Source organism: Phoxinus phoxinus (assembly GCF_949152265.1).
Source record: "Phoxinus phoxinus genome assembly, chromosome: 16".
Classification (NCBI taxonomy): domain Eukaryota; kingdom Metazoa; phylum Chordata; class Actinopteri; order Cypriniformes; family Leuciscidae; genus Phoxinus; species Phoxinus phoxinus.
Genome location: NC_136891.1, coordinates 34,109,923 through 34,132,400, shown reverse-complemented (window position 1 = coordinate 34,132,400; position 22,478 = coordinate 34,109,923). Strand labels below are relative to the sequence as shown.

Sequence of the window (22,478 nt, the reverse complement as noted above, 5' to 3'; positions counted from 1 at the left end):
AAAAAAACTTTTCACAAAAATATTAAGCAGCACGACTGTTTTGTTTGTGTATATCAAAACACATCAGCATGTTGAAACTTTGCATGCATGTTCATGATGATAAATGAGAAAAAGTCAAAATATATCAAGAAAAAAAATCGAATAGAAAATCGAAACGGGTCAAATTGACCCGCAACACAACTGACATAACCCTTCCTTCTGACCTCCACTATCAGTGATATTCTGCTGAGTCATCAAAACAACAAGACTGCATTTCATTCTGGACTACACTCTCACTGAGAAATATTCACTTCTTCCAGCTTTAATGTGTTTCCAGAATAGGAGACATATCTGAATATCTCAGGAGGTTGAGACACGGGGCAGAAGGCCGGATTTAGAAGAAAGACACGTATAAAAGAGGAACTGTGGGGAATAGTGCACTCAGAAACGGGGAGCGTCTGACAGTGGTGCACTCTAAAAAAATGCTGGGTTGTTTCAACCCAATTTTGGGTCAAATATGGACAAACCCAGCCGTTGGGTTAAATTTTTTAATTACATTTTTAACCCAACATTTGGGTCCGTCCATATTTGACCCAAAATTGGCTTGAAACAACCCAGCATTTTGTAGAGTGTAGGGGAGTTCGTGGCTAAATGACCTTCAGGTTCTTCTAAAATTTCAGCTCAATCTCAATTGTAATCATACTCTCAAGAAGCACTTCAGAAGATTGCCGGCACTTGGAAAGGTAGTGTCTCTGTCTCTGACACACACACATATAAAGAAGAAGATTAGCCACTTTTGGGCCAATTACTCCACAATAGTCTTATTTCAGGACCCGTTCCAGACCAGGACGGGGTGTGTGGAGCTCTATATCCACTGATATCTCTGATTCCTCAACACTAGGTCAACACTAAATGATTGATCTATCCTGCAGTGGTGTTTCCTCAAATGAACCGTAAACTGTAGAGGACAGGGCTGTGTCTGCGTGACCCTGAAGTTCTCCGTGACGCCAGCGTGTTTTTATAACCTTGTAACCAAACACACTTTCACACAGTCATCTCTAGTGGCTTATTTGGTTCAATAATAAAGAATGTGTGTATCCACTTATTCACTCTGACACAGTGCCTGAGGGTCTGTTAATACACACACCACTGCATTGTCTAAGTGTGTGTGTGTGTGTGTGTGTGTGTGTGTGTGTGTGTGTGTGTGTGTGTGTGTGTGTGTGTGTGTGTGTGTGTGTGTGTGTGTGTGTGTGTGTGTGCGTGTGTGTGTGCGTGTGTGTGTGCGTGTGTGTGTGTGTGTGTGTGTGTGTGTGTGTGTGTGTGTCAAGGGGGAAAGCGACCTTCCACAGGAGACATTTCAGACGTGCTTAATCCCTGACGTTGCTTTTTTTTTTTTTTTAAAACATTACTGGGCGATTAATAATTATCCCAAAATGATGACTGCTAGAAATCATGACTACAACGTTTCATGTAATTAAAGTAAAAAAAAAAAAATCATGCAAAATGTAGTTTACTGAATGCAAAATAGTATAGGCTAACCATATTCATCTTTCTTATTCACAAACCCCATCAGGCTGAGGGCCTTCAGTACTTCAGGGACATTGCCAGCACAACAGAAGCAAGCACAGGTGGGGCAAGTTGTCCCAGTGGAGCAAGACACATAAACAACCGTAGCCAGAGGAAATGTTTATTACCCAGAGGTTCCTCTTTCATAAATCAGGAGATAACGGAGATCGCTGTAATGTTGCATTCAAGTATCAACTTCGCCTCAGAAATGTCCTAATGTGGATTCATTCATGGCTCAGATAATTTGATGGGAAATCTTTGAGGTCATATAAAAATCTCTGGCTTTTAATTGCAGACAGTGTTTGGTATCTTGCCAGTGTGAGCCGAGATCTCTTCTGAAACTCATGTGAGATTGCTAGGGTCATTTTCTCTTCAGAAAATCTGAAAAGCAGGAGATTTAAGCATTCTTCTCCATTTAATCTCATTGCTGTGTAGGATAAACATGAGGGTGTCATTAAAACTGATCTTCAGATAAAATATAATTTCATATTTTATAAATATTTCTTAGTATAATTAGAATGAAATAAATAAATTAGCTTTTCTGCAGATTCAAAGTAGCAAACATTCAAAGACGTCATTAAAATAATCTGTCCCAGCGATATAATAATAGGCTAATATATATTTTATTTGTAATGCACTTTACATTTGGAGCAAATCTCAAAGTGCTACAGTTAACATCATAAATGCATTGTAAAAACAATACAAATAGACATAATAGTTAAAAGTCATAAGTTATCCTAAAAAGAAAATCAATATTAAGTGCAATCTTATTTCAAGATACTCAGATAAACAGACAGAAGTGTAATGAACAGTAAGTTATCACAATTATTAGCGTCTATAATGTTCATTAATCACCAGTCGGACAGTATCGCAGTGACCATTTCATATTTGCACGAACTTGGCGTCTCGAATGACGCTGACAACAGCAAACATCCACTCGGGAAAGCAGCGAATGCCGACTGGCGACTGATTTACCTCTGCTGGTCGGCGGCTCCGCTCGGGCTGTCGTCCGTCTGTTTGTCCGAGTCGTGCAGGACTCTGTGCCCGACAGCAGCAGCGGGACTGCGGGCTCGATTTCTCCGCGCGCCGCCGGTGCAGGAGTGAGTTCGCGCGAGGACCGCGGCCGGGCTCCGGGAGCTAAACACCGAACAGCCGGTTCCGCTGCACGCAGACACGGGGCCGAGCTGACCCGCACCCCGGGGACCTCATTAAACGGCCAGGCACGGGGTGTGGAGAAGCGTTTATTTATTTCGCCTAGGTATGCAAAACCATGTAGAAACACCCAGCCAGGATATCCGACTGTATCCCAAAATCTATTGCATAAAAACTGCGCGCGTGTGTGTGTGTGTGTGTGTGAGAGTGTGAGAGAGAGCTGGAAACCACTCGTGTGTTTTGGAACAAACCCACTTGAACCCACATGAAGCTTTGTGAAATTCCGTGGAGGATTGTGAGCTATTTTAAACAGTGTTTCCGATCCGGTAATAAAGCAGTGTTCCACGTTTATTAACTTTAGATTTTTTAACTGTTGTTTTTATCTTGTCAACTGACTCATAAGGAAGAAAATACAGGAGAATCGGTGTAATTGTCTTAAAATGTAGCTATAGCATCAACTGTCCTAAAACCCCACTGCACAAGCTCACTTTAATTAAATTTATCAGTTTCGGATTAAAAATAAAATCAAATCAAATAAATAGGCCTACATAGCCTACAACAACATAGCTCTTTTCACTGCAAATTTTATTTTAAATTACAGTAAGCTCAATTCACCAACAGTCGTCTATACAACCCCTTAATTCTGCCCGCATTCAGCTGAACATGCACAATTAATAGTAAAAAAAATTAAGAACTCAAATGATTTGGTGTTGAGATAATCTTTTTTTATTTTTTTATTGCACAGAATAAAAAAATGCGTTTAATTTGTGTTGTTTCGTGCATTGAGTTGATTAGCCTATTCGTCTTTATTTATTTATTTAATTCATTTTTTTGAAAATGTATTTCAATGTTCTTTGTGGTCATTTAGCCATCAGGGGGAGGAGAGAAAATAATAATATGGGATTTGGGTGTTGAATATGTATCGCAACCTGTCCGGGAAGCCTCTCAAGGTCATGGGACGAACACTGATGTTAGTTTAGCACTGCAGAAATAGAGCATCAGTCAGTGTTACGGGGTCAAAATGAGGAAAATACAGCAAATATGAGCTTCTCACAGAGCCTTTATTAGCACGGAAACCCGTTTTTATCTAAAGCATGGCGCGAATATAGATATTGTCTATATAGAGCGAATATTGTCCACATTCGTTTTTTTAATAGGCCTAAATAATAATAACATGTTGACGTGTCAGCGCGTGAAGACTTTAAGCTGCACACTTGATTATTTAATACATTAAATTCCTTATAACGGCAAAAAATATATAGAAAGGCGTTAAATGTCGATGAGCGGGCTATAAAATATTTAGGAATATACTCTCAGTATTAAAAACAACAACAATACATTGTAGGCTAAATTGTGATTGCTGCTTTTAACATTCAACAAAATCTAGACGTTTTTGCATTTGTTTCTCGTTTAACTCAAATAATCAAATTCAAAGTCCAAATGGCTTATTTGAGAGTGTGTGTAGCCAAACCCATTATATGAGCCTCATATAGAAGTGGCAAAAACTGTGTGTATATAAACGGGATGTATAGACTTCACAGACCAATCTCAGCTCACCAGCCTCTTTTGTAGCACTTTAAACTAACTTTCATTGTCTTTTCTATAATATTTAACAAATATTTGTTCAAAATGTTTATGCAAATGTCATGGGAAATTAAGAAGAAAAGAAATCTCCAAAGGGCCTCATACCTTCAGACAAATAAAGCTCAGTCTATAAAACCATGTATTATTTATCAAAGAATGATGCAGTGTTCAATCATGTGTAATCAAAAAGAAAATCATTTAAAAAGTTATTTTATTTGAAATTATTTAAATACAAATAATATATATTTTCCATTTACATTGACAGTTTTCTTGTAAACAAAAGTGGCAGATACTGTTTACTAGGCAATTCACCCTTTCCTGGCCGGTGAGTTTCTGTGTGTGTGAGACATGTCCCATCATCTGTGCGCTTCAGTCACAGCACCAAATCTGAGGCTACAATCTTTTTTAGGAGCTATAATACTAAAATGTCTATTTATCTGTAAAACCTTTATTATTTGATCAAATTGGTTGTGAACGTGTGAGTTACATGCAGCCAGAATAAGACACTTTCCCTGTGTCAATAAAGATTGTGTTTATGCTAATGAACGCGAGGGGAAATAAGTTTCCAATTTTCCAAATGTAACTATAAAATACATACATTAGCTATTGGGAACCAACAAGAAAATTCAATTTCCTGTCATAAATTCATGATTTAAAAAATTTTTTTGAACAATAAATTGAGAGATTATCATTTAATACGCATTTCTACATTTCAAATAATTGTTCACCTCTCCCACTGACTGATAAATAAACAGACTAGCATTTTCACAAACACTTCCAATACGCTGTCAGACCGTCCACTGGTGCAAAATAACATTTAAATGGAAAGAAAATAATAATACCCCCCCCCCCCCCCCCCCCCCAAAAAAAAAATAAAATAAATCTACCCTTAATTTTAAGCCCTCTTGCCAAAAAAATAAACTTACGGAAATAAACACTGACCCTCAATTATTCCCATCACTTATTTTGGTGTTTTTACATCACAAACCATTTGCAATATTTGTGGCCACTACAAATTTTATACATTGAATAAGGCATTCATATTTGATGAGAGTGGAATGTAAAACAATTATATATATATATTAAAAAAGTCAAGCTAAACTATCAATAATTGAGGAATTAAAATCCATGGGAAGCCAAAAGCCTGTATGTCATTTTATATTATTATTTTTTGGTTTAACTTCCACCAACCTGCCGTTCTAAGCCCTGTGGCCAACACACTGATGGGAAGCCCTGTACTGGTGTACTGGTGTACTGGTGTACACTCACGCTGGAAACACAGGCTCGCTGGCACCACTGCACTGAACTTTCTGTTTCCAGTTCAACAAATATATCAGGGGGACATTTTCACATTTCAATATTGTCCTAGAGGGAGTTTAAAAAGAAATTAGGCCATGTTAATACAGTGGCAAGAAATCAGTCTGATATCTACTGCCTATTTGTGAAGCGAACACTAGTTAAAGGAGAACTCCGGTCAATTTTAACATTGAGCTCAATTTTTAGTAAATTTGGAGTGCTGTCAATACAGAGAACAACGACAAACATTGGTGTTGCCTACAGCGTGTTATCCTCTTTTTAAAATGTGCACCCTGTTGACTTGAATGGGGCAAGTTATAAACCTGCTTTTATCCTCTTATCATCCTTGATGTGTCATTACAAGTGCGCAGCCATGTTGAGTGATTCCTTCAGAGTGAACACGAGTGAATCTGACTGCAGTAGATGTGAAAAATATGAATAAAAATGATGTTAATTCAACCAGCGCACAGACCTGTATTTACTTCCTGTTTTCGGTGGAAGTCCACAGTAGTCGACTGTCGAGTTCACGTGCGTGATCATAGGTAACTAAGATGATTTTTTTTACAAATATCCATCAGAGCTGATATTCTCCAAACACCACACATCACCGTCTTCGGCTGACAGCTGTCAGTCTGAGTCTCCACTGTTGCTTAGTTACCTATGATCACGCACGTGACCTCGACAGTCGACTACTGTGGACTTCCACCGAAAACAGGAAGTAAATACATGTATGTGCGCTTGTTGAATTAACATCATTTTTATTAATATCTTTCACATCTCCTGCAGTCAGATTCACCGTGTTCACTCTGAAGGACTCGTCTAACATGGCTGGACACTTGTAATGACACATCAAGGATGATAAGAGGATAAAAGCAGGTTTATAACTTGCCCCATTCAAGTCAACAGGGTGCACATTTTAAAAAGAGGATAACACGCTGTAGGCAACACCGATGTTTGTCGTTGTTCTCTGTATTGACAGCACTCCAAATTTACTCAAAATTGAGCTCAATGTTAAAAAAGAGCGGAGTTCTCCTTTAAAGCAACATTAACGGTTCGATCAGGCTCACCGTAGACCCGGCTGTGGAATGTCTGCAGTGTCGGTGAGGCGGAGATAACCTGCGCTCGTGAACAGTAGTTCTGATAGATGAGATTTATAAATGTATTGGATTTGCACGGCTCTTCGGCCATAACTCCGGCTCAGTCCTTGAGCTCACTCCAGGTTACACGGCACACGGCCTCGTCAAAGTGGAAACACCTGGCAAATTTAATATCTAATAAACTACATAAAACTACAAAATGATAAGGTAGAAAACCCCCTTGAAGCATAAACGGACATGACATTGAAAAATGACAGTCGTGAGGTGTGTGATTTTTCAGCGGTACTCTGGTTTTTATTTTTCCCGACGCATTGGTTGGTCAGACATGTTTTCCGTCAGGTGGAGAGGAATATGAAACACAGCTGGACCCCACACACAACCACTGGGACATCCCACCGATAACGCCTGGATGAACGCAGGGAGAGATAACCAACAGTTCCTCAAGTCTTGTTTTGATTGGCAAAATAAACGGTTCAGACAGATTTGTGATTCATGAGGGTTTTAAACAGGAAGAGGGGCGTCAACGTCCTGGTCTCCTGTTTGCCTCCGGTGTGTGGCGGCCCAGAAGACGGCAACGGTCTGGGGCTGTGTGTGTGTGTGTGTGTGTGTGTGTGTGTGTGCACGCATGAGTGGGCACATGGGTGTATGAGCTGTGCTCAAGTTTGCATGAAGTGACTGGTTTAGTCGTTGTCTTCTTCGTCTTCCTCGGACTCCTCAATGCCATCGCTGTCCTCGGGGTCGTCCTCTTCTTCCTCAGTCTCTGGGATGTCCCACTGGGGGTGGTTATCCAACATGGCCTTCGCCTCGTGAACCTCCAGCTAAAACCAAACAAGATCAGGACCAAAGATTATAGTAGATGCATGTACATATTGACTAAGTGGAGTAATGGCTGCTGAAAATCCAGCTTCGCCATCACACAATTACATTCAAAATAGAAAACGGTTATATTCAATTATAATAATATTTTTGCATTACTGTTTTACTGTATTTTTGATCAAATTAATGCAGATTTGTTGAGGATAAGAGACTTTAAACCTTAAAAATGAAACAAAGTGCAAACCTTAAATCGACCCCAGTGTGTGTATATTTTTGCATCAAATATTTCAACAAACATTTGTATGATTTAACAAATAAGAAAGAGCATTTCCAAAGAGGAGAGAATGAAAAACACTGACCTTGAGAGGCTTGACCTGATCTAATCCCATGAATGAATCTGATCTGAGAATCACAGAATATTGATAGTTTCCGGTTTTGGACGGAGCGGGGAACTTCAGCTCAACCTGAGGCACACAGGAAGTTTACACAATCATTGGTCACTTCACACAACTCGGCACGGAGGAGTAATTGGGAAATATGGGCTGATTTATGACCCTTTTGTTTACATCCGTGCATTCTCATGCTCCTCACAGAGAGGAAGCACTCAGTGTGTCAGACAGAATTATGACGGGCATCTGGCCGTCCTGTGACCAGACGAGACTGCAGTGTGGAGTTGCCTGGCAACAGGCTATGGGGAAAACTGCAGCGCAGGAGACTCTGAAGCTAGCGCCATTCAGCCAGTCACACACACACACACACACTATTATTCTTCCATTTGACTATATTACAGGGTAGCTGCAAATTTTTTAAAGTCAAATTTAAGGCTTTTTAAGACCTGAAAAAAATCAAAATTAATACCATACATTAGGGGTGTGCAATATTGACAAAAATATATCTCGATATTTTAAAAGTTTTGTATCATTAGATGATATTTTACTGATTTTGTACTGTCTGGTACCATGGCTGGTTTAGGCCTGTTGTTGATAGCAGACTAACAAAGATATTCATATTTTGCATATTCTATGCAGTGGTCAGTTTACAGTAGTGACCGAAATTAAAAAAATTATTAAGGGGCAATATTTACCACCTTAAATTGATTTCCAGGGGCTTTTACCCCTATATATGGAAACTTTTTCTAAACGTATTTAGAGGTATGCATCACCTTTTATGTCAAATTCTAACATTGAAATTAAATGATATTAGAATAAGACAGTACCAATGTCAAATTAAATCATTCAATTAAAATCCATCCTTGCAGTGCAGAGGTGACAGAAGCGGCATCCGAACTGGCATTACTATATTTACACTTCATTTACACTTGCATAAATAAAGCTATTCAATATTTAAATATGAAATGATTTATAAATGTAACGTTTGAATTAAAGGGTACTTTAAATATGATCTAAAATCGGCAGTAGGTGGCAGTAAGTCACTGTCTTAATAAGCGAGTTGTTGGAATCACTTATTCAGCCGACTTCTTCAAACGGCCGATTCATTCAGAAAAACAAGTGATTGGTCATTGAATCATTAAAATGATTCATTTAAAAACGCGGATTTCAGTCAAAAAGACAGACGTAGGCTAATACGCTGCCATAAATGATGTGAATTGTCACGTGAACAAGCAAATCCACGAAGATAGAATAATAAAAATAATCCGTACGCTAATTAGATAGTTTTAATGTGGAAAGCATTTAGATATGTCTAAGTGTCATCTAAAATGGAAGACCTTTCATAAGTAAAAATAAGATTATTTGTAAAATCTAATTTAAGACCTTTTAAGAGGATCCGCGGGGACCCTGTATTAAAATGGCACATCATATTGCAATTCATTTTAGTGATTTGTTTATGTTATTAGTCCAGTTCTAAATGCCTTGGTTTTCCTATTGAAAGACTTGAAGAAAAACACCTGGATATACTAAAATTCCAAGACCATCAGAACAATGAGCAACACAATGTCATCCGTTCTTTTCACCTCTTTCCACTTTCCTGAACATAAAGCAGTGACGGACAGACAGGAGCGGTCCTCACCTCCTCAGTGTCTTTGAGTGTGCACACATGGTTCGGCATCGACACCAGAGTCTGCTCCTTCCGGTCCGCGATGTAGAGCCACCACCACTCCTGCTTCTCCTCAGGGAAGTACAGGCTGTAGACGGGGTGTGTGACCTTAGACTTGGTCTCCAGTAGCGCTCTCTCGCGCCGCTGAATGCTCTGTTGTAGCGCCTCCCACTCCTATAGGAAACAGACGTGCGGTTATGGAAAGCTGCACTGCACTAACGGACATCAGCGGTCACTCATCCGAGGGTTAGGACACACACCTCCTCATCATCTCCGGCAATCTCGTCCAACTCCGTGTCGCTCTGCTTGTCACTCTCCTCGTCTCTCTCGCTGGGCGAGTCCTTATTCCCCTCGGCTTCGTCAGACTCGCTGCCTTTATCAGAGAGATCCTCCTCTTCCTCTTTTGATGGAGCAACTTCCTGTGAACAAACACACATGCAATGGGATGAAAGATTTGTGGTTGCTGTCAATAATATCAGAAAATTAGCATTAAAGTAAGACTATGAATGAATATAACGTATATTACACTACCAAGTTTGGGGATGGCAAGATATATATATATATTTTCTTTTAAAGAAGTCTCGTATGCTCACTAAAGCTGCATTTGTTTGATTGTGAAATATTATTGGTATTAAGAAAAGCAGTTTTTTATTTTAATACATTTTAAAGTGTAATTTATTTCTGTAATGGCAAAGCAGACATTACTCTAGTCTTCAGTGTCACATGGTACTTCAGAAATTATTCTAATATTTACTATTATCAATGTTAAAATCAGTTTTTCAGATTTCTTTGATGCATGGAAAGCATTTGGTCACATCGTTTGGTCACATGGTCACATCATACAAATATTTTGTATGACTATAAATGTTTTACTGTCACTTTCATGCATCAATTTAATGCATCCTTGCTTAATAAAAAGAAGTGTTAATTAAAAATTAATCTCGATCTTTTGTACTGTAAAACTGAAGGTTATTTTTATCAAAAGAAAAGCTGTACCGCTGAATAATATAAACAAAGTTCCTTACATTTCCTGCCACGTTGCCATTGGCCTGTTTGGCTGTCTTGTCTCCTTTTGCTTGCTGTTGGGTGACTGGTTTCTTCTTAGTCAGTTTCTTCTTTTTGGACTTAGCAGCTTTTTTAGCTCCTTTATTCTTATTTTGCCAAACTTTTGCTTTGTTTTTGGCATCACCTTGCTGCAAATGACAAATTAAGCATTTTAAAACGTTCAAACATGATGATGAGCAAATAGCAAGATGCAAATGTGCATATTTAAGTCATTATAATTGTGTGTTTGATTAAAGTGTAACTTAAAAGCATTGCTACCTCCTCTGTATTCGCTTCCTCTGTAGGAAGAGGTGCATTCTCCTCTTTCTCGAACATCTCCTAAACACAAATTTACAATGTTGTTGTGCATAAAGAAGTCAAATAATAAAGACTGTTTTTGGTCAAATATGATTGTCTTGCTGAAATAAATTCTCAAAAACAAAAAGCAAGCTCAGCATTGGCCTCTTGTGGAAGACTGGTGCAACTGCAATGTGTGTACCAATGGCCTTTCCATGACCATAATCAATACGCATAATATATACATAACACACCCTCTTCAAGTAAACATCTGGGTGAGAAATGGTGGCCCATGAGATATTCTTGTATATATACTACTTACACACATTCTCTTCCTTGTCAAGGTAACCGTAACTGTGACAATGGATCCTGCTGTGATGTTATGGCTATCTTCATCGTCCAACACTGTAGAGTGATGAAACATACACAGAGTTAAAGTCTGTAAATCACACATATTGTTTTTATTGAATGTAATGGTGCGTTCACACCGGACGCGAATAGCGCGTCAGGCGTGAGTGATTCCAATGTTAAGTCAAAGTCAAATTTCTGCGGCGCGAATGAGGCGTAGAGTGCGGCGCGGTACACGCGAATACGCCTCGTTCGCGCGAATTGAGCGTCTGATGCGTTAAGCGCGAATTATTTTATGTAGTGCTTTTTGTGCATTCACGCGTTTGACGCAAATTCGCGTCTGCCGCCCGAGTTGAAAAATCTGAACTTCTGCGTCAATCCGCGCCGCATTAACCAATCGGAGCCTGCTTGCTGCTGTCACGTGGTGAAGTGACGTGATAAACGGGGGAAGGCCCGATTTTCTAATTATAATGTCATTTTAAATGTTTGGCCTCAATAACTTATTTTGTAATGACTAAATGCCCGCGTGAAAGAAGGAATGACATTGTTCAGATGTTAACTATGAATGTGACACTGAACACTTGCAGTCATATTTCTGAATGAGATGAAGAAAAACTCACATAACGTTAATTAAAGAAGTCGTTTGACCGACGTTATAACGAGTCATTAATGTATTTTAACTTATGTTTCATATAATAGAACGAAGCTATAGATTGTGAATTTAAACATGTCTCGTTCACCAGCGGCAGACGTCAGGAGGACTAGCCGAGGTGCGGCGGCTCCAGCGGGTTACATGAGCGCTGAGCGCCGCTGATCGCCTGGATCGCACAACTCCGAAACGGCAGATCACATTTTTTAAATAGGCGCTATCTTCATAAATAAACCACAGATTTGAGCTTTAAACGACTACATTCTCGACTGAACAACTCTTAAAACTACATTTCGTGACACAATAACAGTAGTATTTTTAAATTTCCCGCGTAGCACTTTCCTCTCCCAGAAGAAGCGGATTTCGCCTCGGACGCTTGCTTTTTACGTTTGGAGCGAAATTGACGCGCGTCCGAGGCGTAAAAAATGTTCAAGCGTCAAACTAGATGCGGCAGGCGTGAATTTGACGCGCTATTCGCGTCCGGTGTGAACGCACAGTGAGGCTATGTTTACACGGAAGCGATCTGAAGAGAAAACACAAAAGTGGCGTTGCGGTATCACTTTTTATTCTGCGTTTAGACGAGCGTTATGGGGGGAAATCTGCGTGCATATGGTGACGCAAAAGTGTGTGAGATTGGATGTAGTGTGCACTCCAGACGGCTAGGTGGCGATGTGGAGCACTGAAAGTGAAAGAGACACTGACACAGTTTGTCATGTTTAATACGGTAAAGCTGCTGCTTTAACCCCCGTTTTTACCCTTTAGACGGGAACGCGACGGTGGAGCGTTTTTAAGATCTTAACCCTAACTCTGGAGGGCGGTTTCACTTTTGTGCGTTTTTAAGCCCCAAAAACGCCGTCGCCGTGTAAACGAAAGGCACATCCGATACAATATTTTTACGTTTTTCGTTCTCGTGTAAACAGGGCCTAAGACTGCACAAACACGCTGACAAACCTTGAAGTTTAGTTTCCATGTTGATATAGGGGAAGCTCCCGAGGACCACCATGACCTCATCATACTTCTCATCCCCAAGGAATCTCAGCATGTTCCTCCTGTCAGAGTCTTTCAGACTGACCAGATCCTGCAACGTCCGCACCTTATACTGAGAATCAGAGAGGAACGATATTAGGAAATAGTTTAAGTGGGGGTATGTAACTATGGTTTGTATTAAACTTATTATGAAGAAAAACAGCCTGCAAAGTGCAACTATAACTGATGTAGCAGATTCCCTCACAGCCCTAACTATTAGTATGCATGGATTTACAGTTCTTAATTAGTTATACTATAGTATAATATAAACACAACACAATTGCCCTAACAGATCTTCTTATGTGCTGAGAATGATGTACCTTTTTGGAGATGCAGTATCGGAGGTGCTCCTCTTCGAAGTGTGGCAGCTGCAGCAGAGGAGACTTGGCCTCCTGCAGTCCCTGCACCACCATCTGAGACAGCTTCATGCAGTTCTCTATGGACGTCAGCCTGGGGGCCCGAAGCCCTGGAATCAAACACAACCATGTTTTAATCATGTATGATACTTCATGTACACCAGTGTTCTATAGTTTGGAATCAGAAAGATTTTTAAATGTTTTAAAAAGAAGTCTCTTATGCTCACCGAGGCTGCATTTATTTGATTAAAACAGTAAAAAAAACTGTTATATTGTAAAAAAAAAAAAAAATTAAATTAATTTTGTGTTTTAATTTAATTTTAAAACTTCATTTATTCCTGTGATGGCAAAGCTGAATTTTCAGCATCATTACTCCAGTCTTCAATGGCTGCGTTTACACTTGGCATTAACATGCGATCACCATGATGGATCAAGCAGATCGGATCATTAGCCAATCAGGACACGGTGCGTTTACATTTGTTCGTATTAAGTAGCCTCTGTATCTGGATAACCGAACGGATTTCTGCTTCCTGAATAATATTTAAATTAGGTCTGTAGCACGACACCAAAGTAAGAGTAAAGATTATACAAATGAATCAATGTCCCAATTGCGTTCACTCACTCACTTTACTTTCCTGTGCAATCTCCAGTCTTAGATCAAATTACGCTTTTTGAATGAGGATTATTTCCAGAGTTGATCATACAAAAATAACTGGGTTGATCATGTTAAACAAGTCACATCATCGATCATCTGGGTTTAAGGTTATAGCGTGCAATATGGGAAATTAATAAACATGATGAAACAATAAAAAAAATTAAACATTTAAAACATAAAAAAATAGAAAGTTTATTCCCATTATTCCTCTGGCAAAGCAGCGCACGCTCTTCATTAAGATCTCATGATCACAGATGTGATTGCACAGGCCATCAGATAATGTTGCACAATTAAAATTAAAAATGACACACACAGTATCATGTGAGTCTAAATAAACTGTTTTAAATATTGACATTTATTGTAAGGTTCAAATAAGTTTAATTTCTTGTCTAAACTGCATCTGGTCATTATTTTCTGACAGCACGTGGGGAGATTTATGACGTCCACTTGTGAATGCAGACACACACACACACACACACACACACGCCGGTTGGATTGCGTTTACATTACACTGAGATCCGATCACAATGCGTCCTCGACTCCCTCTGGACCTGCACACGCTCATCGAGAACTTTCCCATCAGAAGCGCGTTTACACTCGTCTTTTCAATGTGTGTGTGGACAACATCCGGATACAGGGCGCATGTTAATGCCAAGTGTAAACACAGCCAGTGTCACATGATCCCTCAGAAATCATTCTAACATTTATTATTATCATCAATGTTGAAAACAGCTTTTTGTGGGATCCATGATACATTTACCTTCAGGGCTCTTCGATTAATAGAAAGTTCAAAACAACAGCATTTATTTGAAATAGGATTATTTTTTATTAGTAATTATTTAAAGTCTTTACTGCCATTTCTAATCAATTGAATGCATTCTTGAATATTAATTTCTTTCAAATAAAAAAATCATACTGGATGCCAAACTTTTGAACTGTAGTGTATATGTATATAGTCCATCAGTCAATATTTGAAAACATTGTTTTGAAGTTACCTCCTCTACTGGTTGCCATCATAGTGAGTTGACAGCCAACATTGATCATTTCCTGCAGTAACGCAGGGCCCTTCTTCACCACAAACCGTTGATCTGCAGGAGATACAAAACTACCAATGAATTCACATTAAAAACCCTAAATTATTTGCAATGATAATACAGTTCGGTTAGCTCAACTAGCAGAGCGTGGCATTAGCAACGATAAAGTCAAGGGTTTGATTCCCAAGGAGCGCACATACTTGCAATGTAAAGCTTGAATTCTTTTGGATAAAACCGTCTGCCAAATGCATAAATGTAATGATTTTTATATTAGACAGATATTATCTTACAGGAATACATGTCGACACTTGAGAGGTGTGTGTGAATGCATACCCTCCTCTATGTCCTCAGACACGTCCATCCTGGCGAGGTGTGTGAGTAATAAGACTCGGGCCTTCAGGCTGTAGGGATAGCAGAACGGAGGCTCCTTCTTCTTCACATTAATGTTCCCCAGCTCCCGAATCAACTGCACACAGGAACAAACATTATGTTTTCGATATGATCATGATCCACAAGCGCTCTTAAATCTTCTGCACACACAAAATGCATATAAATGTTTGAGGAACATTGTACCTGGGGAACTTCTATGTTGTCTGTCGGTCTTATAATGGCCTCTTTGTTACTACGAGGATCAAACTCAAACGCTGCCGTCAACACCATCACCAATCCTGCCAGAGAGAGAGAGACTCGGTCACGAAACATGTCATAAAGCAGTTCTCTGAATGGTGACCTTACGTCCGTCTAGGTGTGCACTTACGTTTCATGTTCATTGTAGGTGTTTTGTACATAAAGTGCATAAAAAGCTGAGTTGTGTTGATCAGGATCTGATCCCCACTGTAGCGGATGGAGCGGTACCACCATGTGCCCTAAACACACATGCACACATGAATATAGTGTTTATAAGAATATTAATCAATGGAAGTTTCTAAAATGCCTGTACAACAACCCAACAATGTTTAATGAATTTATATTTTTTATTCGACTTAAGAACCATTAAATTGATCAAAAGCAACATTAAAGTCATTTAAACATCGGTTTCAACATTGATAATAATAAGACATATTCCTTGCGCACTCAATTAGATATTAGTGTGATTTCTGAAGGATCATGTGACACTGACGACTGGAGTAATGATGCTTTGTCATCACAGGAATAAATACAATTTTACAATATATAAAAAATAGAAAACACTTATTCTAAATTGTAATAATATTTCACAATATCACTATTGGTACTTTATTTTTGATCAAACACATGCAGTCCTGGTGAACATAAGAAACTTCTTTCAAACACATTCCAACTTTTGAACAGTAGTGTACATGTGTTCTATTAACCCCTTAAGTGTCACCCCCTTTTTTTAATAGACATGAAAATGCACATTCTGAACTTAAATGGTTGTAATTCAAGAATGCTTTGGAATATAGATGTAAGATTGGTATTGTTTTAAAGAATATATTTGGCAGATTTTTGTAGACGTGAAATAAATTAAGAAAGTTAAACAGAAAAAAGTTATAGAAGTTTGAGTTTATGACAATGTAAAAAATTTAGTTATTCATATTTTATATAAAATATATATTTTCAAAACCTGGTGGACTCTAAAAATGCAACAACAAAAAAAATAATCAAAGCCCAAAATCTGAACAAGTTGTGTTTCAAATGTTAGGTTGATATCTCAGAAAATGAGCGTTCAGTGAGATTTAGTTTGGGCGCAGTACCACACTTCTCCACTAGTGGACATTACTGACCATATAAGGGCGCCTCCATCTCCATATGTGGTTTGAGTCTGAACCATTATTTTTACAATTTTCATACAATTTATGAAGTAGACATCCTATTCAGAAGTAGTATAGGAAGTTTGGCAGATTTTGAAATGAACTCAACCTCTAAGAAACACAGAAGATCACGTATGTGCATTATAGCTCGCTGACACATCACTAATGCTGAATCTATTATTATATATTTTTATATTCAAAACATTTTCAGACCTTTTTGTCTAAAATAATCGAATGGATGCTATCTTTTGAACTCTTGGCATGAAAACAAACGGAGGTTTCTACCATTCTTTCATGATTTTTCATGTTCATCACTATTTCAAAATAAAGGTCTGAACACGCCTCAGGAGGATGAACATATTCTTGTTGCAAATTGATCAATTACGGCTCCTCTGTCATTTATTTTAAAAACCAGTCACCAAATATGTAAACTAGAGATTGTAAGCTTTCAAATGATATATAGTTAGTCAAGATTAGTTTAGGTTTAGTATAGGATATTACTGTTTTAAATATGTAATGGCTGTGATGCCAATATAAGGGGTTAACTTAAGTTATTGATCTAGCTTACCACAACCACAGGCAGAATGACCATAAAAGCCAACCCATAGACCAGCAGCACCTGTGAAAGGTTATTGCAACTCAGTTATTGCAACTCATTTATATCATTTTTAGTTGACTCTTAAAATGTGGTTAAAACTGAACTGACAGCTGGAGAAAAACAATAGTGTGTGAATTTACCAGCATGGAGTTTTTCTGGTCAACAATCCACGCAGGAAGAGCGATCCCAAAACTCGTCACTGTTCAAGAGTTAAATGAAAACAAGATTTTTTTTCAGTTTAGGGAACACTAAACAATCAATCAATAAGTTAACAAGTTAAAGAAATCATCACCTCTTGGGCCATCAGGGTTGCCATATGTCTCCCAGTTTTTCCGTGATTCCTCATTTGTCAAACTGTGCGAAAGTATGAAAACAATTTCAGAAAGTGATGATTACATAGTGTGCCATATTGACAAGTAATAGAAAGTGTATTTCAAGAAGATTAAGCATTTAATTCCAGCACATTTTAATGAATAGCTTTTTTATGAACTGTATTGTGCCAGATAAAACATCCCACACTGCAATACCACGATTGACTCGCACAGAAAAATGAGTTGCCAGACCCATAAATAACATGACATTAAATCTAAAAGCCAACTGTGAATAAAACGGGTCTTACGCTGAGTACGCTTTAGCGAGCTTCATGAACATGGCCTCATCTCCACCTTTATCTGGATGGTGTTTTAGAGACAGAACTCTGTACTGCTTCTTAATCTCAGCGACAGATGCCCCCTAAAGAGGAACATAGTGGATCTATTAATCTTGAGGAGACGTCGTTTAGAGATTCAAATGACAAACAAGATTACAAGAAAGAAAGAAAGCAAGAATGTCGTCCTCACCGCGTCCAAGTTGAGGACCTCATAGGGGTTATACTCCTGGTACTCTCGATCTAATTTAGACACCTTATAGGCCAGAAGAAGAAATACTGCCCACCCAAACAACAGGGCTGCTTTTCTGAAATGACAAAAAGTTCATTTTAGTTTGTAACCACAATTCACAATTAAATAGACAGTAGATGATGTATGTAACGGTGATTGAATAGCCAAAAAAAGCAGATTAAACCATGAAAGACAGAATGTCTGAACTCTCCAAGCATCGGATCCAAGCTGTGCTTTAAATAGTTCCTGCAGAGCTTTGAAAAGTGTCTGAGGCCATTACTTTGCTGAAGAATTAATCATTTCATAAGTTTTGGCCACTGTGCTGCATTGCTGAGGTGTCACAGCAATACACAAAATTAGAATATCATTAAAAAGTTGATTTATTTCAAGAATTCAACTTAAAGGATTAGTTCACTTTAAAAAAAGACTTTTGCTGATAATGTACTCACCCCGATGTCATCAAGATGTCCATGTCTTTCTTTCTTCAGTGGAAAAGAAATGAAGGTTTTTGATGAACACATTTCTCCATATAATGGACGTCAATGGGCCCCAAACGGGTCAAGGTCCAGATGACAGTGTCAGCGCCGCTTCAACGGGCTTTAAACGACACCAGACGATGAATACGGGTCTTATCTAGCGAAACCATCGTCATTTCACAAATAAATAATAAAGTTTAAGTTTTATAAGCACAAGCGCTCGCCTTGCTCTGTTCTGTGATGCGCGTTCGTGACGTCACGTAATACACAGTTACGCTGTAAAGGTCACGCTTGACGAGTCAGTGTTTACAGATGTGCGGAAGGAGGACCATACACACATATTCAAATGTCTTTTGTGTCAGTTTATCGTTTAAAATGCCCATCTCGTGTGTGTATCCTGGTGTTGGAATATTAAAAAGCCTAAAAGAAACTTTTCGTCAGGATAGAAATGTTTTACTTTTCACAGAAGCGAGACCTTTACAGCGTAACTGCGTATTACGTGACGTCACGAACGCGCATCACAGAACAGAGCAAGGCGAGCGCTTGTGCTTATAAAACTTAAACTTTATTATTTATGTGTGAAATGACGATGGTTTCGCTAGATAAGACCCGTATTCATCGTCTGGTGTCGTTTAAAGCCCGTTGAAGCGGCGCTGACACTGTCATCTGGACCTTGACCCGTTTGGGGCCCATTGACGTCCATTATATGGAGAAATGTGTTCATCAAAAACCTTCATTTCTTTTCCACTGAAGAAAGAAAGACATGGACATCTTGGATGACATCGGGGTGAGTAAATTATCAGCAAAAGTTTTTTAAAAAGTTAACTAATCCTTTAACAGGTGAAACTAATATATTATATAGACTCATTACATGCAAAGTGAGATATTTCAAGCCTTTATTTGTTATAATTTTGATGATTATGGTTTACAGCTTATGAAACCCACGAAATCAAAATCCCAGAAAATGAGAATATTACATGAAATCACACAGTAATCGCACAGTAATATGGTCACTGAACCAGGTTTTGGGTCTTCTGGCAGTGTGTGCCGGTGCAAATCCTGCTGGGAAATGAAGGAAGCATGAAGTGCTCTGGACATGTCCTGGTCGACGCTGCGCTGACTCTGGATTTAATAAAGCACAGTGGACCAAAGTCCTCTTTTCTGATGAGAGACACCTTTGCATCTCATTTGTAAACCGCGTCCCAGAGTCTGGAGGAAGAGAGGAGAGACACACAATCCAAGATGCTTGAAGTCCAGTGTGAAGTTCCCACAGTCCGTGATGGTTTGGGGAGCCGTGTCGTCGGCTGGAGTTGCAAAGGTGTCTCTCCTCAGAAAAGAGGAGTTTGGTCCACTGTGCTTTATTAAATCCAGAGTCAGCGCAGCGTCTACAGGACATGTCCAGAGCACTTCATGCTTCCTTCATTTCCCAGCAGGATTTGCACCGGCACACACTGCCAGAAGACCCAAACCTGGTTCAGTGACCATATTACTGTGTGATTATTACTGTGTGATTTCATGTAATATTCTCATTTTCTAAGATTTTGATTTCATGGGTTTCATAAGCTATAAACCATAATCATCAAAATTATAACAAATAAAGGCTTGAAATATCTCACTTTGCATGTAATGAGTCTATATAATATATTAGTTTCACCTGTTAAGTTGAACTCTTGAAATAAATCAACTTTTTGATGATATTCTAATTATATGACCAGCAGATCGCTATATGTAAAATCAGAAATCAAATAGTGTGATATCAAACAAAAACGTACAAAATCATGAAATAATTGCTGTCTTAATGGTGATTCAGAATAAAAAAAATTGTGTTTTCAGAACACCAAGCACCAAATACATCATACGTTAATATATTAAACTTTTTTTTATATATATATCCTTTAATATACATAACATGCATAAAGGGAAAATTATTTTTCTCCACATTCTGCATCATCGTAAACAGATGCTGTTGTACAAATGCACATGTTCCCCAGTGCACACTATATACAACTACTGCAATCACAACAATCTATGCATGTTAAAATCCTAATGCTCACACACACTCACAGCCATTCCCATGAAACGCACCATTTCCACAGAAACAATCACTTACTTAAGTGTAGGAACAATGCTCTGCTGTGATTTCATGAGCCGAAGGCGATACCACAGACATCTTCCATGAACTCTTCGTAAACTCTTCAACCGCAATTGCTCTGTGAATTAATTTACGTAAGAATGAGAAAAGACAATCGTGCAATGAAATCTAATTCTCACTCGCCACCACACACACTGTACACTGAGGGCTCCAGGTAATAATGCTACGGCACGCTGATATAGTGCATGGTACTGAATGCTTACCATATAAGTGCACGTGCAAGACACAATATTAGTCTTAGCATGCCCAAAAAGCATGGCAGTACTATGATATTGTTTAGTTGGTGGGGTTTAGCAAACTTGGCATGGCATTTGAATTTCTATCTGAATGTGAGCCTTACATTGAGAGCCATATTACAAAAGCTGCCTGAAAATGTACAAAAATGAAATTGACAAGGCAATGATTTTAGTGTAATAAAACCAACCATCGTTAATAATATCTAGTAGACAGAGGGTTTTATACGCAGTCACACACACACAAAATTAAGCTGTGGTGTTTATAGCCTGATAGGAAATTACTGAGCTGTAAAAAACAAAAAACTACAGCTTTCCTGGAATGTTGCTTGTGTTACACACAATATAATATACTCTTAAATGTTTAACTCTTAAATATAAATAAATGTGTTTTTGTCATCTTTTACCTGTCCGTTTATGTGTGTGTTTTCTTCTATGTAGCCTGCAGAAATATGTAGCCTGGATTTATTGCTGTGGATGTGATCAAGTTTGACTTAATAGCATGTCTATCTGTTGCATGTACATCAAAAATAAACATGAGTTCATGAAAGAGCACAATTCAAGGTGAAAAAATATTTCATAACATGCTTACAAATTAGTGGGAGTGGCACGTAATGCCAATACTTTTAACATCCACTGCATTATATGATATGACCAGATTAGTTGACTGTGTTTGCTAACGTAAACAAATGAGGACATAACAAGCCTATTGAACGGAGGACCACGGATGTAATGTTAGCTGGTGTGTGATGGAAGCTAAGCTCACATATAACCCTGAAAAGCCTTGTGTATACGTGTCTGCATTAGGATCCGTGACTGACACTTCTAAACACTGGAATATCCCAGCTAACGTTAGTCTAGTTGACTTGCTGCTAATGCCACACACAACATTCCGCCGAGCCCTTGGTGTCATTACTGGACCTACTCTCGGCTTTCGTTTTATTAAATACAGCAATGTCAACATAATCATCCTTGCAGAGAAGGCAATCAGGTAATCAGGGTGATCAGCGAGCGACAGGCACCTGGTTAGCTGGAAGTGCATTAGCATATGGGGCCTTACCCGCATTCTGATCCCGGGGCCAGAGGTAATAGGTGGCTGGGATGACTATTAGTCCCACAAAGGACGTGAGGAAATAGAAAAAAGTGTTGCCACTGTCGTCGTACTGAAACTGCTGTCCAGCCATTTCGCAGCGGCACTAAACCCCGATTTTTTCAGCCGCCTTGCCGCCGTACAGTCGCTCACTGTAGGACTAGACACATATGCGGGAGAGGGAAGCCAGCGTCCGCGCACTCTCTGCCACGGTCGCTGTGCGTGTCAAAATAAAAGTCCCCGGTGCTTGTATTATTTTTATTAAGACTTTGCCCGCCTAATGTGATTATGTAAAAATGTGGGGGGTATTTTTAAAAACGCGTTT

General features: G+C 38.9%; 2 protein-coding genes across 3 annotated transcripts in view; both read right to left on the bottom strand.

The window, feature by feature from the left end:
- Positions 1–2,870, bottom strand: part of scml4 (Scm polycomb group protein like 4) — a 36,218-nt gene extending 33,348 nt beyond the window's left edge. For both annotated transcript variants that reach the window (XM_079639763.1, XM_079639767.1), the window contains exon 1: positions 2,521–2,870. The gene's annotated coding sequence lies outside the window, so the exon portion shown is untranslated. The remainder of the gene's footprint in view (positions 1–2,520) is intronic.
- Positions 2,871–6,320: 3,450 nt separating this feature from the next.
- Positions 6,321–22,294, bottom strand: sec63 (SEC63 homolog, protein translocation regulator). Its single transcript, XM_079584433.1, has 20 exons — positions 22,124–22,294; positions 20,789–20,888; positions 18,164–18,278; positions 17,944–18,056; positions 17,617–17,678; positions 17,465–17,523; positions 17,295–17,345; positions 15,712–15,820; positions 15,528–15,622; positions 15,288–15,420; positions 14,916–15,008; positions 13,230–13,375; positions 12,835–12,982; positions 11,209–11,291; positions 10,869–10,928; positions 10,571–10,738; positions 9,806–9,964; positions 9,519–9,719; positions 7,850–7,954; positions 6,321–7,492 (listed from the first exon to the last, which is right to left on the bottom strand). Exons 1-20 carry the CDS (start codon positions 22,245–22,247, stop codon positions 7,355–7,357), a joined length of 2,262 nt encoding a protein of 753 aa, XP_079440559.1. The 5' UTR covers positions 22,248–22,294; the 3' UTR covers positions 6,321–7,354.
- Positions 22,295–22,478: the final 184 nt, after the last annotated feature.